This window comes from Equus quagga, chromosome 11 (assembly GCF_021613505.1).
Source record: "Equus quagga isolate Etosha38 chromosome 11, UCLA_HA_Equagga_1.0, whole genome shotgun sequence".
NCBI lineage: Eukaryota > Metazoa > Chordata > Mammalia > Perissodactyla > Equidae > Equus > Equus quagga.
This window is the reverse complement of record NC_060277.1, coordinates 69,466,998-69,486,257: the sequence shown is the minus strand read 5'-3', so window position 1 is coordinate 69,486,257 and position 19,260 is coordinate 69,466,998. Positions and strand designations below refer to the sequence as shown.

The 19,260-nt window shown below is 57.6% G+C and overlaps 1 protein-coding gene across 4 annotated transcripts in view; it reads right to left on the bottom strand.

The window, feature by feature from the left end:
• Positions 1 to 4,431: 4,431 nt before the first annotated feature.
• Positions 4,432 to 19,260, bottom strand: part of ATP2A3 (ATPase sarcoplasmic/endoplasmic reticulum Ca2+ transporting 3) — a 34,279-nt gene continuing 19,450 nt past the window's right edge. The window contains exons 13-22 of one of the 4 annotated variants that reach the window (XM_046676549.1): positions 18,634 to 18,852; positions 18,184 to 18,519; positions 16,228 to 16,448; positions 15,121 to 15,323; positions 14,424 to 14,509; positions 10,340 to 10,473; positions 9,505 to 9,622; positions 8,860 to 8,977; positions 8,440 to 8,512; positions 4,432 to 5,879 (exon numbers count right to left, since the gene is read on the bottom strand). In XM_046676549.1, coding sequence (XP_046532505.1) covers positions 5,816 to 5,879; positions 8,440 to 8,512; positions 8,860 to 8,977; positions 9,505 to 9,622; positions 10,340 to 10,473; positions 14,424 to 14,509; positions 15,121 to 15,323; positions 16,228 to 16,448; positions 18,184 to 18,519; positions 18,634 to 18,852 — 1,572 coding nt within the window. In that variant the 3' untranslated portion in view covers positions 4,432 to 5,815. The remainder of the gene's footprint in view (positions 5,880 to 8,439; positions 8,513 to 8,859; positions 8,978 to 9,504; positions 9,623 to 10,339; positions 10,474 to 14,423; positions 14,510 to 15,120; positions 15,324 to 16,227; positions 16,449 to 18,183; positions 18,520 to 18,633; positions 18,853 to 19,260) is intronic. The other 3 variants (XM_046676551.1, XM_046676552.1, XM_046676553.1) reach the window with 3 other exon arrangements.

Below are 19,260 nucleotides of genomic sequence, written 5' to 3'. Positions count from 1 at the left end.
CAGGGCAGGGGTCCTGTGTTAGCTCTCCAAGCACCAGAGCCAGAGGCCTCCCCCAAACCCCTGCTTCGTTTGCTGGTGAAGAAACTGGAGCTCAAAAAGGGGAAATGGTTTGCCCAAGCTCACCCTGGGCGGTCCTGAAGGCCCCGGCTTGAAGCAGGAAGGCCTGCCTGGCCGGGCCTCAGCCCAGGCTGGGTGTCCTCGGGGTTCCCTCTGGAGGTGGGAGGTGGAGGCTGGGCGTCCTCGGAGCCCACACCTCCTGCTCAGTCCAAGTTGCCGCGCCCCGAAGGCTGATCGGAGTCTTCTTCCTGACAAGCCCTTAGCTGGGAAATCGCTCTGGGCAGGGAGCCAGGCCCCGGGCTGGGAGTCCCAGCTGCCTGTCCTAGCAGAGCCGCCTTCTGGACAGCAAGAGGCCCCCACAGACAGCAGGCCCACGGCCCCCTCCAGCACCCCAGCCAATCCCCCCATCAAACAGATCAGCCTTACCCCATGCAGAGTTCCCACCAATCTCAGGCTGCACTGTTTCACCACCTTTAAGAGGGCTGTCTTTTCTAAGGAAAAACTCAAGAGCTGCTAGCAGCCAGAGCTGTGGTGGCCACATCCCCTTGGCCTGGTCTTGACCTCAGACAAAAGGGCCTGTCCGCTTCCCAGCTGACCCCATGGCCCTTGGAATAGCAGGCCCCGGGCCATGAACTGCTTGCGGTGGGGACTGGGGTGGATGCTGACACTGCGTCTGAGCCATCTCCATGTCCTACTCTACCTGCCCTTCTCCAGACACTCAGGAGGGGACACTCAGTGGGGCGGCAGGCACTAAATGAGGAGGGGAGGGGGGAGGGGGAAAGGAAGGGATGGAAGGAAAGAGGGAGAGAGGGAAAGAAGTCAGGCAGCCACTTTCCAATCTGCATCTGTCCCTTTCACACCATCACCATGTGCTCCTCCTGCTCCTCTCTTCTCCTCCAAGGAGCCAGGCTTGCTGAAGGGCAGATGGACCAATGGACAGACAGACTTGCTTGGAGCACACACATGTGCTCCTGTTACAGTCTCAATTCTGACCCTGACGCTCAGAAAACAGACTGGCACGGAGGACTGTCTCATTCGGGATGTTATCATCTCCAAAGCGTGCCCCGAAGGAAGAGAAATAAAAGCAATCACATTTCTCTTCCCAAATTCCGTTTCTTGCGAGTAACTCTGCAAGACTACGACAGGCAGCTGACAGGGACACTGTCCCTTTCACTGGATCTAGCTTGTATCTTTCCTTCTGAGGCCTGCGCATTGCCCCCCTGGGCCCCGACTCCAGCTTCCCAGGGACAGACACTTGTGTTTGCTCTAGGCATTTCGGGGGCAGGGGTGAGCAGGGCAGGGCTCAGAGTTTACGGGAGACGCAGCGCTTCCACACGCTGGAACTCGGCCCTCTGAGGTAGAGACTAGAATCCCCATTTTACAGATAAGGAAGCTGAGGCTTTTTGACCTTGCCCAAGGTCATACAAGAAGTAGCTCCCGTGTCTGCTGGTGGCTGGAAAGGAGGCTCCCCAAAGTCTGAGAGCTTGGCCCAGAGCCCACCCCGAGACTCCAGCACTTGCGAGCCGCCAGGCCTGCCTTATAAGCCCAAAGGCTGGGCGGCCGGCTCGGGCACCAGGCCGGGCCTTGTAGGGAGACAAGGCTGTGCTGCCAAACGCTCGGCCCAGGACGGCCGCCCCTGCCTGGCTAAATTTAGCGGCTCTGTGAAGCATGGAAAGGCCCTTGCCCATCCTGGAGGCCAGCCCGAGCCCTCAAGGGGGTCGGCACAGGCTCCATTGGGTCTCCTTGCCCGCCCAGAGTCCCAAAGCTGCAGGGGTCACACCTGTGCCCGCAGAGGTCAGTCCAACTCGCACACGATCTGGGCCTCCCTGGTGTCTAGGGACTCACCAGCGCCAAGTAGCCCTCAGGCGCCGGCTGGAACAGGGCCCTAGGCCAGCCTGACAGAGACGGTGGGGGGGGGGGGGGGGGGCACGCGTCCATGCGGAGGTCGCAGCAGGGGTCCCCAGGGTTGGCTTCTCCCCACTGCCTGGACCTCATGCTGCTTCTCCAGCCGTCTATCCACCCATGCTACTATGGGCCACGACCCTCCAAGTGTCCGAGGCATCTCTCCCCTGGTTCTCCCCCATCCTTTGGGGCCATTTCTGTTGGTCCCCAGCCTCTTCCTGCCTCTGGAATGTGGGGACTCCATGGGCCTGGCCTAGGCCCTGCCCCTCAAACACCGGGCACCTGCATGGGAGGATCATCACCTCCCCACCTCAGGATGATGCTTAAACTGCTGCCCCCACTTGGCAGCCACATGCCCACCACCTCGTCTGGCTCCCACCGCTTTTTCTCTTTGTCTAAATCAAACTGCATGGAGGTATAATTACATACAATAAAATGTACCCATTTTAGGCACACAGTTTGACGAGTTTTGACAAATGCATGTAACCACCTGCAATCCAATCCATCACTCTGGAATGTTCCCTCTTGTCTCTTTGCTGTCAATCTCTTCCCAAACCCCTCGCGCCCCACCCCAAGCAATCACCCATCTGCTTTGTCACTACAAGCTCATTTTGCCTTTTCCAAAACATGAAGGTGGCATCATGTGGTTTGAGCTCTTTCTGGGTCTGGCTTTATTTACTTAGCACAAGAATGTTAAGCCTTATCCATGCTGCTGCATATGCAGCATGCTCCTCTTTATTGCTGAGAGTATTCTGTTGTATGCACACGCCACAGCTTGTTCATCCTTCCCCTGCGGATGGACATTTGGGCTGCTTTCATTTTGGGGCTACAATGGATATAGCTGCTACGGACACTGAGGTTCAGGTCTGTGTGGACGTATGTCTTCATTTTCTGTTTTTACCCCTCCATGTCTCCCAGTGCAGCCCCAACAGGATCCCTCCTACCCCTGTGAGGAGTGCAGCATGAGGAGCGTAGGCCTGGCCTCTGGAGGGGGCAGGGGAAGCTGTGGGCATTTTGGCAGCCGCCATCCCCTAGCCGGAGAGAAGTGTGCCGGGCTTGCCCCGGAATTCCCTCCAGGGCGAGCGGCCGTGAGGTAGGAAACCGCTGTTTACCTTGGCCGCCCCATCTTGGCCTGTAGGGCCCCATGCTGTGGGCCGGACAAGGCTGGACTTGGGCAGGCCAGGGTAGGGGTGGAGGCCAAGCAGGCCTGGCCATGAGCCCCAGGGGCTGCTGGGAGCACTGGAGCCCGGTGATCTCCTACTCAAGCCCCCAGGCCCAACTTAGTGCCACACCCTGCCTGCCCACCAGGAGGCCAGCTAGACGGTCAGACTCTCAGAGGGCTTCAGGCCCTTCATCTGTAAACTGGAGCCCTAACCCCTGCCTGTCCTGTCTCCTGGAGCTGGTTGAGGACCCTGGGAGATGAGGGGCAGGAAAAGGTTCTGTGATGTGACAGCTCTTATAGCTGGACCTTGTAGAAGGGACATCCCTCTGCCCATCCCTGGCTCCCACGGTGAGCTGTGTGCCCAAACCTGACGCCCCTCCCCAAATAAAACCTGGGAGCTCCTAAGAGTTGGTCCTGTCTCCTCTGGTCACGACTGGCTTCATGCATGTGTGACCTGCCGACTGCACAGGGCCCTGCGCTCAGAAGGCCCTGCACTTGGTTTAACGCTCTGCTGTCACTGTTAAGAAATTCTTAACTTTTGAACAAAGAGCTCAACATTTTCATTTTGCACTGAACCCCACAATTATGTGGTTGGTCCCCGGCTCTGGCCCTGTGGGCAGGCCTGAGTCCCCTTCCCAGGGCAGCTGGGGAGAGGATTAGATAGAGAAGCTTCATGAGCAAGTCTTCCCTTCAAAGGAAATGAGATAAGGGGACGTGGCTATTCCATCCCCAGAGCCCCGGCTCCCATAGGGCCCGGCCACCTGGGCAAGTCAGGAATTCACCTCGGCAGTGTCTCAAAGGCCCCTGGACAAGGTGAGCTGAGGGAAGCCTCAGGACGCGCATTTGAGCTGGGCCTGGAAGGACAAGAGGTGGATGGTATCCTGGGGTTTGAGGAGAGGAGAGGCAGGAGCAAGAGAGAAACCTCAGGGAGACGCAGGAGCCATAGAACAGCCAGGGCTATGGGCCCCTCTGTGGGTGCAAGGGGCCCCTGACATTCAGGCTCTAGGACCCGCCCTGCCCCAGGCCAAGTCAGGAACCCCTCCCAGCCTGTTTCCTCAATGGTGATACGTGAACTGTAATATGCATAACAGGCTTTGAACACATTCACAAACTGTCGAGTGCTGTCCCTCTGAATCAGCACCTCTCCTCAGCCTGGTCTCAGAGGAAGACCATGACCCCTGGCTGGTGATGTGGGAGCCCCGCCTTTGCTCATGTTTCCCGGGATGGGGGTGGGTGCTGGTGGTGGGGTCCAGGCAGACACCAAGTGGGCAGAGGGTGGGACCACTCTCCAGGAAAGCAGACACTGATGGTCCTCCACTGCCCCAGACATTCAACCTTTATTTCTCTACCAAACTGCACGTCAGCAGGTGGGAACAGGACCCTGCCACCGCTGTGAGACCTCCCTTCCCCCAGCAGGAAAGAAGCAGAAAATCTCTGGGCACGAGGGGAGCCCTCCCCAACTCTGCTCCTCGCACAGGCCCCCTAGAACCTGTGCAAGAGGGGAGTGGGTGGGGGAAGGGGCCACAGAAAGTGAAGCCCATCTGTCTGCAAGATTCTGGGGACCTGGATGGGGACATGAGTCTTGATTTACATATAATCACTTTATACACTGGCTAGGAGGCCAAGGAGACAGTCATTTACTCAGTTTTCTTCTATGCCTAGTTAGTTCTTGCCAAAGGGGCAAAAGCTGAGTTATTTCTGTCCAGCAAATGCTCTTTCCTATGATCTGACATGATCCACGTGGACATGAGTTCCTCCAGCAAGGAGGGAGGGAGAGGCAGTGCCCTTGGGTAACTGGCCGTTCTTCGTGGCATCCTTTTGGCTCACGAGTGTATGGGACCTGGGGGCAAAGAGTTAGGCCAAGAGTCCAGGGGACTCAGAATCACCCCCCGTGCAGACCGCGAGATGGCTGCGCACTGGGTCAGGGTGGGAGGCCACAGTGGTCAGAGACCCAAGGATGTGTGGGTACATCCGGTCCCTGCTTGGCAGAGCAAGCAACACTGGGATAGCATGTCTTGTGTGCTTAGGACAGAGAAACCTGAGTTTGGGAGTGCACTGATCTGAGGCAGGCAGGCTGGCTGTCTCCCAGGAAGGGGGTCCATGCTCAGCCCCCCTCCTCCACTCCTGTGTCCCCCTCTGACCCTTCAACTCCCTGCACATATAAACAGAAACAAGCTCAAGCCCTCATGAGCCGACTTTGTGGAAGCAGAGCAGAATGCGGGGGCTGCCTGACCTTGCTGTGCACAGCTGGGCCCAGATGTTTCCCCCACTATCCCCGGCCAACCAGGCCCCAGATCAGGCACTAAAGGAAAGGTCACAGTGGCCCCCAGGAGTCCTCCGTCAGTGCAGAGGCACTGGTCACCAAGGAAATGCCCAGTCTCCCAGCAAGGGGGAGGAGGTTCCGGAATGTGCTGGTGGATCTGGGGGTGGAGGGCTCTGCCTCTCTGGGTCTGCTGCTAGCTCTGGCTTCTGGGCAGGCCCCTTCCAGCTGCAGCTCCTGGGCTGGAGCTTCAGGGGCGAACTCCCCAGGAGAGTCTCAGAGACACGAACTACAGAGCCCCCAGGCAGATGGCGGCAGGGACAGAGACCCCAGGCCTGGGCCTGGAGGTGGTTGTTCCGGCCTCAGCAGGGCCCCGTGAGCAAGCGGGCGAGCATGGTGGTGGCGCGGGGAGTGGGGGCGAACGCTGGGCACCATCAGTCTGAGGTACACACGGGAGACTCCACTCTGCTTCCAGCACTCACTTCTGGTCCTTTTCTTCTAGAACAAAAACCGAGAGGATGTTAAGATGTGTGTCCCTTCTGGTCCCTTCCATCCTCCATTTCTTCTAGGACAGCCCCACTCTCCTGCGGCATCACTCAGTCAGCCCCCAGCCCCGCTGCATCTCCTCAGCCCCAGGTACCCAGCTGCCACCTGGACACATTCCTCTGGATGTCTTCCAGGCCTCCTTCACTCCACGTGTCCCACCAATGCCCCCAGCCCACCCCAATGCATGTTCTTCTCTTGGTTTTCAGTTTGGGGAACCACCGCTCACCATCACAAGGTCCAGAAGCTGGGGTGTCCTTGACTCCTCGCCCATCCCATAAACTCAGGCCTGCTGATTTCACCACCTACATCTCTCAAGCTCATCTCTTCCTCCACTGCCTTCTCTGCCCAGGCCTCAAGGCCTCTCAACTCTGCCCTCAGCCCCATCTGACCTCACCATCACCTTCCTACCCCTGGCATCACATTACACACCCAGGTCATCACCCCGTTTGATGGTTCCCCGCTGCCCTTAGCATAAACTCCAAGCCCGCCTCATATCCTGGGCCCTCCCAGATCTGTCCCCACTCAGCCTCTCCAGGCCTCCCCTCCCCTCAGCCCAGCCCACAGGCCTCTGCTTGACAGCTGCTCAGCCACACCTGGGGAGAGCCAGGAGGCCCCCCACCCCCCTGGGGCTGACCCGGCATCCACATTTCTCCCCAGGACACATCCCTTGTAAATCATGGGGGAGCCATGAGCATCGGGCCTCAGGAAAACTTCCCTAAAAGGCCACTAGGCTGGCTTGGGAACATAACGCCCCGTCCGGCTTTAGGAGGCCCGAGGGACTGCAGCTACATGGGGCAGAGCCGTCTTGGCTTCCAGCGGGCACACTCCACCCCACCTCTCAGATGTGGCCACAGAGGCCCAGCCTGAGTCCATCCTGTGGGCCCCACAGCTGCTCCTGACAGCAGGGCACCACTTTTCAAGCCAAACCTCTCCGGGACCATGGTCAACATCTCAGGTCAACGGTGGAGGTGGAGGTGGAGGCGTTGCCCAGGACCAGCTCACCCTGGGCTTGGACTCAGTGTCTGCCCCCCAGAGCAGCTCAACACGGCTCCCCAGCCTCCCTGCCTTTATTCTCACCCCCTCCTGTCTGTCCTCCATGGGCACCAGCCCCTCCTACACTTCCACCCTTCTGTGGCTCCCACTGCCCTGAGGAGAATGTCCAGGGTCCTTACCTTGGCCTTCGAGGCCCTTGCCATGTTCCGGCCTCACCTCTCTCCCCTGCATTCCCAGCCCCAGTCTCCCTAGAGATGCCAGGCCATGCTCACCCAGCCCCTCTCCACCAGGTTCCACCCATCTCTTTCAACCTCAGCTCAAACCCCACCTCTCCTAGAGACTACCCCCAACTCCAGCTCTGCTAGGGGTCTGCTCTCTCTACCCGGGCCTGGAATCCTCTACCGTCCAGCAGCCAGTGCTGGACAGTGGCCAAGACAGGCTTTTCCCCATTGGCTGAGAAATTTTCTCACTTTTAAATTTTCTCAAGAAAATGTGTTGAACCCCTTGGCAGTTATGGTTGCTGAGGAAGACTCTTGAGGATGACAGAGAAGCTTCCCCAGCTGCCCACGTCCCCAGGAGGCCTGGCTTTGCAGGTGAGTTACTGTGGTCGCGGCTGGCCAGTGGATCTTCTAGCAGACTACCCCTATATTCCAGCTGGAGCTGGGGATGCCTTGGCTCTCACAGATGGAGTTTTAGGCGATAGACCCATTTCCCCCTCTTCACCTCCCTGGAGTGTCCACAGAGGGTGGACCAGAAAGAACCATGCAGGAGACAGAATGTCTTGTCCAGCTCCCCCCTACCCCACCCACAGGCTCCAAGGGGCCCTGCTGTGGCTGAGCACCCACTTCCACACTAGGGTGAGCCCCCCAACATGTGTCTAGTCACCCTCTGGACAGACCTGTGGTGGGCCAGCTTCTCCAGAGAGAGAAGGCCAACTTTTTCTGGCCTTTTAATAAGAAGAAATATTTGCCGTGCCCTGGAGGGCTGGCCAGTGTGGGAGATGGGGTTCAATTGATTGCCTTGGGCCCTGTGGAATGACAGGCACGTGATCTATTTATAGCACCCCCCCCCCCCCCCAGGCACCCTCCCTTGGGGCCAGGACACATTCCTGCCAGAGGTGGCCCTCTAGGACCCAGCCACTCCAGTGCAGGCCTCAGCCATTGCTGGGCCTAACCCCAGTCATAGCGCCTGGCCACGGGGCAACTGCCTCCATCAAACTCCCAGGGACTGCGAGTCTCTTGCCCCAGCTTCCTCCCTCTCTTGGCAGCTGTGCCATGAGAACTGAGAATGATGCTGCCTCCCTTGGTCTGGGGAGGTTCAGTCGCCCACCCGCTGAGCACTGCCCGGCAGAGGCAGGCAGAAGGATGCCAGGCCCCAGCCTGCTCTACACGCTGCCCCCTACCCCCAACTCCTGCCATTCTGTCCCCTGCTCCTGGGTTAAGGCAGACTCAGAGATGTGAACTCAGAAACAGAGAACCCTGCTTCCACCCATCCACAAGGTGACACCAAAGAGGCCAACCCGGTGTGGTCTGGGGTCCAGGAGGTGGTCAGCTGCTGCCCACTCCATGCCTGGGAGACTGTCCTGAGAATGCCTGGATAAAGACAGGCCGGATTCAGAGAAGTCAAAGGCCAAGGGCCAGAGAAGAGCACAGCGGGCCTGGCCATGCAGGGCTGGTGGCAAGTGAGGAGAGCGAGGTGGCGTGGCCCGATGCAGTGCTCCCGCTGGCTGCCCAGTGAGCCTGGGGCCCTGACCCCTGCAGCACAAGACCCTGCAGGCACCATGTGTCACGGCTGCCAGAACCCCTTCGTGTCCTCCACTGGGCGATCCAAGAACCCCTCCCTCTGAGGCTGAAGCCTGCATGGCCCCGGGGGGGGCGGGGGGGGGGGTCCAGAGCAGAGGCGGGCGGGGAGGCGGTCGGGGGTGGGGCCTCGCACTCACCGTCCGCGTGGTTCCGGGACAGGTACTTGAGGGCCTCGTCCAGCAGGATGACAGGGAGAGATATCTGGAGCACCACCACCCACTGGCGCCCACTCAGTGGGGTCACCTGGAAAATGAGCTGGAGGGGGCGGACTCGTTAAAGGAAGGACTGGCCAGTGCCCTCCAATCTGCCCGCTTCACATGCCCAGCCACAGCAAGCGCTGCATGAGCACGTCCAGGATGCCCCTCGAGGTCCCACCTCCAGATCTCTGTCCACCTGTTTGCTCTGCCTGAAGTGCCCTCCCGGCCCTCACTCACAGGACCAAATCCCATTGGTCCTGTTGGGAAACAGGAGGGCTTCCACACCGGGAAAGAGCACAGTCTTTCCTCCGGCCCCAGCTTTGGGAGACTCTCCACCTCTTCTTTCCTCCAGTCTGGGCGCTCTCAAAAGAGGGGACACACCTGGAGGACGGTGGCTGGCCCGGGTCTGAGCACTGGCTGCAGGCACTGAGCACCTTCAGACCTCCCCTCCCCCAGTCCTCCAGGTAGTTTCCATCGCAAAGGGGCCCAGAAGGGCCAGTGACCAGCCCAGGGCCTTAAGTCAGAGGATATGGACGCTGTCACCCCAGGAGCCAGCGCAGGGGAGTGGGTGGCACGGCAACTCACAGGCAGGGGCGGCACCAGCAGGATGAGGAAGTGCAGTGCCATGGACATGGCCACGGCCGCCAGCAGCCAGGGGTTCAGCCAGGGCGGCATCCGCAGCAGCGACTGGTTCTCTGAGACGCTGCCAAGGGCACAGGGCACTCACCTCGGGCCAGGATGCAGGCAGGCCCTGCTGTAGGCACCCACCCATCTGCCCACGTGGAGGTGCAAGAGGCGGCCCGAGCCTCAGCATTTCCTTAATTGGGCCTAAGCTCTTGAGCCCTTCTGGGAGGCCAGTGCAGCCCGGACGGGTGTGTCACTACTTTCTGTTCAGCCCCCAGGAGCCTCTCCTAGGGCTTGGACCCCATTTCTCTGCCCCTCAGACCCAATTCCTGGCCCTTCTATTTCCTCAGACCCCAATCTTGGCCCCTTTGTCTCCTGATCCCAATTCTGTCCCCCAAGGACTCTCAAAACCTTCTTCTGGACCCTCTGCCCCTCGGACCCCAATCCAGGGCCCTCTGCCCCTCGGACCCCAATCCTGGACCCTCTGCCCCTCGGACCCCAATCCAGGGCCCTCTGCCCCTCGGACCCCAATCCTGGGGCCTCTGCCCCTCGGACCCCAATCCTGGGCCCTCTGCCCCTCGGACCCCAATCCAGGGCCCTCTGCCCCTCGGACCCCAATCCTGGACACCTCTGCCCCTCAGACCCCAATCCAGGGCCCTCTGCCCCTCGGACCCCGATCCAGGGCCCTCTGCCCCTCAGCCCACAATCCTGGACCCTCTGATCCCAATTCTGGGCCCTGCCTGACCCTCAGCCCCCACCCCTCACCCCAGCTCCAGGCCCCTCTTGCCCAGCCCACCTGTTGAGAGCATTGCACATTTCAATGGTCACCAGCACAGACAAGGCCATGGTCGTGGGGAAGCGTGAGTCGAAGACCTCGCAGTCAATGTTGGCAAAGAGAGGGTTGTCCTCGGAGCACTTCAGGAAGTTCCTCTGAGGGCACCACAGCCGGGTCGGGTGGGGTCGGGGAGAACAGTGGTCAGGGGCGGGGCCGGTGCGTGGGAAGAGGGAAGCCTCACTCCGCCCTCAGCCCACATCTGAGGACTCAGCACAACCAGCAGGCCAAGCACTGCCACAGGGAGGGTCCAGGAAGGGTGCTCACCCAGGATGTGGGCAGAGGGGCTGCACGGGGCCAGTGAGAGAAGCATGTGCATCAGTGGGCAGACTGTTCTGGAGCAACGGTAGGGAGGGACACAGGGAGAGCAGCTGGCATTAGGCTGGGGAGGACGGCATGGGACCCTGGGACCAGGGGCAGGTCCAGGCTTTACCCTGAAGGTGCATGGGGGGCCCTGAGTATCGCAGGGGCAGGGGAGTGGTGGTGATTAACCAAGACCCCTGAATAAGGAAACGCATATGAAAACCAATCAGCAAAATGACGCTTGAAGAGAATTCACCTGCAGTGGGGAGAAAATGGAGGCTACACATGCCCCACCCACTATTAATCAAGAAGACCCCATTCACGCCTCCCTCCATTTCCGCACTGGAATCGAGCTCGCCCAGCCCTGCTTTACACCTCCGACATGGACTAACAAATTGCCAGCTGCAGGCTTGCTACACAGCTTCTTCATAACTCACAAGGAGCTCTCAGGGCTTGAGAAAGGAAGTGGCCCTCGCCCCAGCAGCCCCAGGGGACAGTTTTCTTCCTGCGCATAAACCTTGCCCACAGAACCTGCTCTGATAAGATGCTGAACTGAGGACATGTGTGAGAGCTTCCGTCTTGCTCTCTTCCACATCATGGGGAGGCGTATCAATGCTCATAACCATTAAACAGCTCCGTTCTCCAATAATACAAATCTGTCCTCTGGAGTCGCATCTTTTAAGGTAAGAACACAGAGATCTCTTAAGCTAAGGGTTTAGAAACTGGGGCCACGTGCTTTGAAAATAACCCTCAAAGAGAAACCTATAAAATGACAGGCTGTCTGACCTCCTGTCCAGTAAAAACATCTTTGTTTTCCCACACCGCGTGAATGCCAGTAAGGAGACTGTCAGCCAGAAGGGGCCGCTGGCACTCTCCTCTTCTCTCTCACACAGAATGAAAAACGCTAGAAGACTATGGCTTGGCTAGATTCCTTAGTTTAACAAAGAAATGGAGAATCTCATCTCATTTAAATCAACAGTGGGATTTTCTCCAAAAACCAAGCTCCAGTATTTGCGGCAAGTCATGTTTTTATTTGGCGCTGATCACAGAGCAGAGAAAACGTCCTAAACCTTGAACCCACCCATGACCAAGGGGACCAAATGCTCCTGTCTGTGCTATCACCATGAGTCCCCACCTCCCAGATCTTAACAGCCTAAGTGTACACGTACACGCACGCAGACACCCACACACACACACACACAGTGCACACACCTCCCACTCGAGCATGTGCATGCTTAGATCCTCATGCACGTGCACGGGGAAGACAATGTGAACAGAATCATATCAAGAAGTTCCAGCAGATAAACGCCCAGCCCAGGTCAGACCTCCTGGGTTTTGCCAGTGAGCACCTGCCACAAACACATTATGCCCCAGGTCGTGGGTCACAGTACAACCTCCCGCATCGTTTATCAGAAGACGTTCAGGGCTGGGACTTCTCTCTCAAGGGTTCATCAGGAGCCCTAGAGGGGTGGGGGCCTGTTTCTTTGAGTGAAGCCGCTACTCTGCCTACTCCCTCCTTTTTGCCTCCCTTGCTGGTTCTTATTTACCTTATCCTGCAAGGCCCCCTCTGGGTTTCTTTCACTTAATTAACACTTAGTAGCTCTTGCTATGTGGCAGGTGTTGGTCTAAACACTTAACAAGTATTGACTCAGTTAATCCTCTCCATAGCCCTCGGAGGTAGGGACTGTTATGATCCATTTTACAGATGAGGAAACCAACAGAGAGGTTAAGTAGCTTGTCCAAAGTCACACAGCTAGTGTGTGGTGGAACTAGAGAGTGAACCCAGGCAGCCTGGATCCCAGGTCCATGCTCTGCGCTCATAACCACTCTCTGCCCTTTGGCAGCTTCCTCCAGGAATCATAGGGCTCTGGGCTCCTCTCCTGAAATTCCAACCGGAGTTGAAAGTTCTACCTCAGGTCTAACCTTGACCACCTGCGAGTCCCAGAGCCACCTGCCTTTTCTCTGCAGAAGCACCTCTCACCTTGAAATGTGACTGCCCATTTCCATGGCTCTCTCCCCTACCAGTCTGTAAGCTCTTTGCAGAGACCACCTGCTCAGTCACTCTCACGGCCCTAGTAATTTGTGCCTGGCACACAGTCGGTGCCTAATACCCATTTCGTGATCAAGTGGATAAATGAGGAAGGGGATGACCCAAGGACAGTTGAGAAGGTGGCACCAAGGGGACTGGGGGCTGAAGGGTAGTGGGCATGGGGTGTGTGTCTCGCATGACCCGAGGTGCCTGGCTTGGGTGACCAGGCAGGCAGTGGACTCCAGAGGGGATGGAGGAGACGGGCTGTTTGAGGGAAAGCTGATAGATTCTGGACTTGGTGGGTGCAGTGGGCCTGTGGGACATCCCAGAGGAGGTATCCAGCTGGATATATGGGACTTTGCTCAGAAAAAATGTCTGGTTGCTTGGGGGGGGGGTCCTTTGGAGATTCAGGGTCCACAGTATAAGGGATGGTACGGAGCGACGCCTGGAAGGAGGCAGCAGCTGGGCGATGAGCACATCCCCACTCTGCACTCCACTGCTCCCACAGCAGCTAACTGAGCAGAGGGGTCCGAGGCTGGGACCTGACCTCTGCCGAGGGCTGGGGACACCAGCCTCTGGGATGAGAGCCTGGGACCATGCTCTGCACTGCAGCCAGAAGGGAGAGCCTCTTGGACTGGAGGGCTGGGGGGTGCCAGGAAAGGGTCCCTGCGCTGCCTCAACCTAGGTGTGACCCTGCAGAACCCCGGAAAGAGCCCTTATGCCACCCTCAGGGTGGGGAGGACTGTGCAGGGAGAAGCCGCTTGATCTACTCCCCTGACGCTCCAGGGGATGGGCAGGAGGCCAGGGTCCCTCCCTTGAGGCAGGCACACCCAGAGGAAGAAAATTCCGCATCTCTGCAGCTCGCGGCTTTAGACGAGAAGCCCAGAGCCGGCTTTGCTAGAATCACCGTGAAGACTCTTTCGAGCAAAGGAGATGCACTGGCTGCTCAGAAAGAAGGACAGACTGACAGACAGCAGCTGACGGGTCTCCTGGCTTGCTTCCAGGGCTGTGCTGAGCTAGGCCAGCCCCATGGTGAGCACCTGCCAGCCAGGTGACTTCAAGAGGTCAGTGGGTCCCCTCACCAAAAAACATGTTGGCTATGGGAAGCGAGGGAGCCTGGCAGACTCCTTCCCTCCACTCTTCTTTTCTGAAGAAGATTTGCCCTGAGCTAACATTGGTTGCCAATCTTCCTCTGTTCTGTATGTGAGCCATTGTCGCAGCCTGGCCATGGACAGACAAGTGGGGTAGGTTTGCGCCCGGGAAGTGAACCCGGGCTGCCAAAGGGGAGCATGCTGAACTCAACCCCTAGGCCCCTGGGGCCAGCCCCCTCCCTCACTCTTGATCTCCTCAGTTCGACCCTCTGCCTGAAGTCCCGTCATTTAGGGGTTCATATCTCTGAGCCCTCAATGTTCGGGGGTTTCCCAAGAAAGGTACTCCTGGGCAGTTATGCCCTTTGGTCGCCCCTAACTAATGACCGGGAGAGGGAAGTAGCTGCTTCCTGGCCTGGGGGCTGGGCTGCCATCTCTAGGTCTCCCATGGCTTTGGTGCCTGGCCCCTTCGTGGTGGATGTCTGTATGTGTGTGTGGGGGTGGGGAGGGACAGTGCTGGCCAACCTCAGGGCTCTACACCCCTTTCCGCTGGAACGCCAGCAACAACCCGGGCTGAGTTCTACCTCAGAAATAACTCTAACAGGCTCTCCGGCCGCCACTTGCTCACCAGCTGGTAGAAGGTGACATGAGGTCCCTCGGCATCATACAGGAACCACCAGGTGGCAGCAGCCACTGTGGCCAGGCCGACGTACACTGTGGGGAAGAGCAGGGGGAAACCGGCTATGTGGGCAGTTGCGGTTTTCTGGCATCCATTTCTCCCTCCTCATAATGCCCTGTATTTCCATCAGGGAATCACCCTCTCCCCCTCCAAGCCATGTGGTTTGCAGCACCTGCTCTTGGTGCTAGTGGTGCACATTGACGTGGCAGATGCTGATTGCCAACCTCTGGCAACAGTGATTGGCTAGGAGATAAACAGGTGACCCCATTTAGGCCAAGAAAAGGCCTGAGACTTTTATCATACTACTGAGGGAGTAGTATGATAAGAGGCTCTCTCTTCTGCTGAATTTGGGGTTATAATGGAGTGACCATAAGGGCTAGAGCTGCAGCAGCCATTCTGCCACCCCAAGGGGCACTTGCCTAAGAATGGAGCTGAAGCAGAGCCAAAATATGCCAATGATACTGTCTGAGTCCTGGATCCAGCCATGCCTGAGGCATGCACTAGCCTTTTCAGTTACATGAGCCCACACAGTTTCTTTTGGCATAAGCCAGGCTGAGTCACACCATCTGCAGTTGGCAAGCCTAAGTGATAGAAAGGTCTTAGGAAGCTCCTGGAACCCCACTGAGGGCTGGGGCCCTCCACTCACCTCCAATAGCCAGATATCGAAAGAGGAGCCAGCCACTGATGAGGGCCTCGCGAGGGTTCCGGGGCTGCTTCTCCATGATATCCAGGTCTGGGGGGTTGAAGCCCAGGGCCGTGGCGGGTAGGCCATCCGTCACCAGGTTCACCCAGAGCAGCTGCACAGGGATCAGGGCTTCGGGCAGGCCCAGAATTGCCGTGAGGAAGATGCTGGAACCAGAGTTATGGGCTCTAGCCCCCAGAAAACGGAGGGTCCAGCTCCTACTTGCACCCCAAGTCGGGGTCTCCACAGCAGCCCCGCCTCACTCTGCTAGTTCTGATGTGTGTGCAGGAGTGAGAGGTGTGTGTACATGGCTCTGCCTCCCACTTGGCCACTCCTGTCGCCCCCAGTCCCACCTCTGGAGCCGGACACATCTGCACTAAATTCAGGCCTCTCCTGTTAGGACACAGCTCCTCTTTAGGGCATGCACACACACATGTGGACAGTGCGTGCCCAAGCATACACACATTTGTTCACAGGCATGTGCAAAAACCTAGCACAGGCCACACAATCCCCCAACACAAGCAGACACTGACACGCTTGCTCCGACGAGCAGAGATGCAGGACTCACAGGTGTCCAGGCAAACAGGTGCTCCCCATCCCCACAGGCACCTCTAACATGTGAAGCTAAGTGTGTACACGATCACACACTGGCACAAATCCTCTGCACTTGTGTCCATGCCCAAAAATGCACAAGAGCACACACGCACACGTGTACATACACCTCTCATTCAGGCATGCACACCAGGTGTACACACGAACACATCACTGTCCAAAGGTGGGGAGAGTTTTCCCATCTGGCGTGACTCTGAAAGTGGGAAGAACGTTATGGCTGGAGGGATGTAGGGGACTTTTCAGTCACCTCCTTGGGGACTGGGGTGCACCAGGGCCCCTGGAGAATGATGAAGTGTCCCTGCCCCTGCCCGCCATGAATCAGGACCCTGGGAGGCTCGAGCCAGGGCAGGGTCTGTGTCCTGCCATCCCTGCAGCCCCATCCCAGGAACACGCATTTCCCCCGTCTCAGGGATGCAGAGCTGGTCCAGAGGGCTGGGAGGAGGGAACGCAGGGCCTCACCACACGACCTCGCCGACGTTGGAGGAGATGAGGTAGCGGATGAATTGCTTCATGTTGCTGTAGATGGCCCGGCCCTCCTCCACCGCAGCCACGATGGAGGCAAAGTTGTCGTCTGACAACACCATCTCTGCCGCTGACTTGGCCACAGCTGTGCCGGAGCCCATAGCAATGCCAATCTCTGCTTTCTTCAGAGCCGGGGCATCGTTCACCCCATCCCCAGTCTGGGGGCCAGATTAGGTAGGATCACACCTGAGAAATTTCCCATCTACCTCCCCTCCCTGACCCCCTCAACTCAGCCCATCCCCACGCTCAGGGGATGTCCCCGAAGCAGACAGCTGGACAGAACAAATGGAGAGGTCAAGAGCTTAGAAGTGGCTGGGGATGAGGCTAAGGAGAAGGCAAGGAGTGCAGACAAGGACAAAGTTGAGGAGAAGATCAAGCCTAAGGTCAGAGAAGACGGTGAGTGGGGGACGGGGATGAGGCTGGGCCAACGATGGGGGCGGGGATGGAATTCAGGTTGGATGTGGAGTAGAAGACGAAATTGAGGTTAGGGAAAAGTTAAGGTCAAATCAGGGACAAGGTCAAGGTTGTGGCCCAGGTCAAGCACCACGTAGGTGTTGTAGTCAAGGTGAAGGTTGGGGTCAAGGCGAAGGTCAGGGTCAAGACTGGACTCAGGCTAAAGATTAAAAAATTAGATTAAGGTAGAAGTCAAGTCAAAGGCAGAGGCCGAGTCAAGGTTATGGTCCACATCAGGAGTGACGTCACAATTGAGGCTGGAGTTGCAGTCAAAGTGAAGATTGGAGGCCAGATCAAAGTTGAGGTCAACATAAAGTATTCGGTTGGGGGGGGTCAAGGTCAACGTCAAGGATCAGGTCAGAGTCCAAGTCAAGACTGGACCCATATTAGGGTTGAGCTCAAAGTAAAGAATCAGATTAAGATGGTCAAGATCAAGGTCAGGGATCATGCCGACAGAAGGTCAAAAATAAGGTCAAACACCAGGTTACAGTTGTAGTCAGGTCAAGGTTGGTGCCTAGCTCAGCATCCAGGTCAAGGCTGGGCCACAGGTCAGGATTAAGTTCAAGGTAAAGGACTGGAGAGCAACAGAGGCCAGGACAAAGGTGAGGTCAAGGTCAAGGATCAGATCATCAAGAATGACACAGAACAAAAACTGAGCCCAAACCAAATGTCCATCCAAAAGTGAACAGATAAACAAACTGTGGTATAGTCACACAGGGGATTGCTACTTAACAATAAAAACACAACCATCTACTGATACTGCAACGACAGGGATAAATCTCAGAAGAAAGAAACCAGACACAAAAGAGTAGATGCTCTATGATTCCATTCACAGGAAAATCTAGGACAGGCAAAACCAATCCACAGTGAAAAACAATAGGATGGGCGGTTGCCTGTTGGGGGAGAGGGGCCTGCTGGGGAGGCAGCGGCAGGAGGGAACTTCACGGGTTGATGGTGACGTCCTCTATCTCAACAAGGGCTTGCCTGACATAGGCATGTGCGTTTATCAAAACTCATCAACTGAATGGTACGCTTCAGACTTGTGCGTTTCATGACAAGCAAGTTTTACCTCAAAGAGTAAAAACAGAACCACAAATACTGCTCTCTGGCGTATGCATCCTAAAGTATGTGAGGGTGAAGTGTACTGAGGTCTGCAAGGCACTCTGAAGTGCATTTAAGAAAAGGTGGATTAAGGATGGACAGATGGAAAGGCATGCGATAAAGCAAATATAACAAAATGTTCCTGGAGAATCCACATGGTGGACATACAGGCGTTCACTATAAAATTATCTCAGATTCTGTGTTTAAAATTTTTTGTAATAAAATATTGGAAAAAATAAGAATGAAGCGGAGGCAGGGTGCACGGGTTGGTCTTTCCAAGCCCTGTGGCAAGTGCCCCCCCGCCAACTCCTCACCCAGCCTCCCGTCCTGTGGCCTCACCATGGCAGTGATCTCGTTAAAGGACTGGAGGTTCTCCACGATTCGGGACTTGTGTGCAGGTTCCACACGGGCGAAGCAGCGGGCCGTGCGGCAGGCGTGGCGTTGCTGCTCCGGGCTGAGGTCATCAAATTCGCGGCCCGTGAAGGCCTTGCCCGTCACGTCCTCCGTCTCCTCGAAGATGCCAAGCCGGCGACAGATGGCCACAGCTGTGCCTTTGTTGTCCCCTGTGATCATGACCACACGGATGCCCGCCCGGTAGCAGCGTGTGATGCAGGCAGCCACCTCGGGCCTCGGAGGGTCCAGCATGCCCACGCAGCCCACGAAAGTCAGGTCCGTCTGTAGGAGGGGGCAGGTACAGGTGGGGCCGGGCCCATCCTCAACCAGCTACCTGCCCAGCCGCTGCAGGTAGACCCCCGGCTCCCAGCCCTGGCGCCCTGCCCCAGCACCCACCTCGTACTCCACAAACTTGCTGCAGTCGTCCAGCTGCATGTCCTCCTTCCTTGGGGGTGCATCTCGGGTGGCCAGCGCCAGGCAGCGCAGCGTGTCCGAGCCTGAGCCCCAGTCACGGATCTTGGCCAGGATCTGCTCCCTAGAGGTGGCGTTCAGCGGCACTGTGTGGCTCCCCACGCGGACTGAGCTGCAGCGCTCGATCACACTCTCAGGGGCCCCCTGCAGCGTGGGGGAGAGGGGAGGGAAGTCTATCAGTCAGCACTCCTCCCCACCCTCCTGCCCAATGGAGAAAACTGAGACACGGGGAAAGGCCACCCAAGGGGACACACAATGAATGCCAGAATCCATTCTTGGAAAGCCCAGAGTGGGAACCAAGTGGGTCCCACTGTGAGAAAACCCAAAGGGAACAGGGGGCAGATCACAGCCACCCATGAGGTGGAACCCTCCCCACACCAGCCTGGTGCTACCAGGATCCCAATTCTGTAGGGCGCTCAGCAGTGGGAGGCAGGCTGAGCTCTGCCCGGACCAGAAATACAGCCATGCTGAGGGTATGGTGGGTGTGGCTCTGGGAGGGTGGGCTTGGCGGTGACAGGTTGACCCTCAAGCCTTTTCATTTCCAAAGGGGCT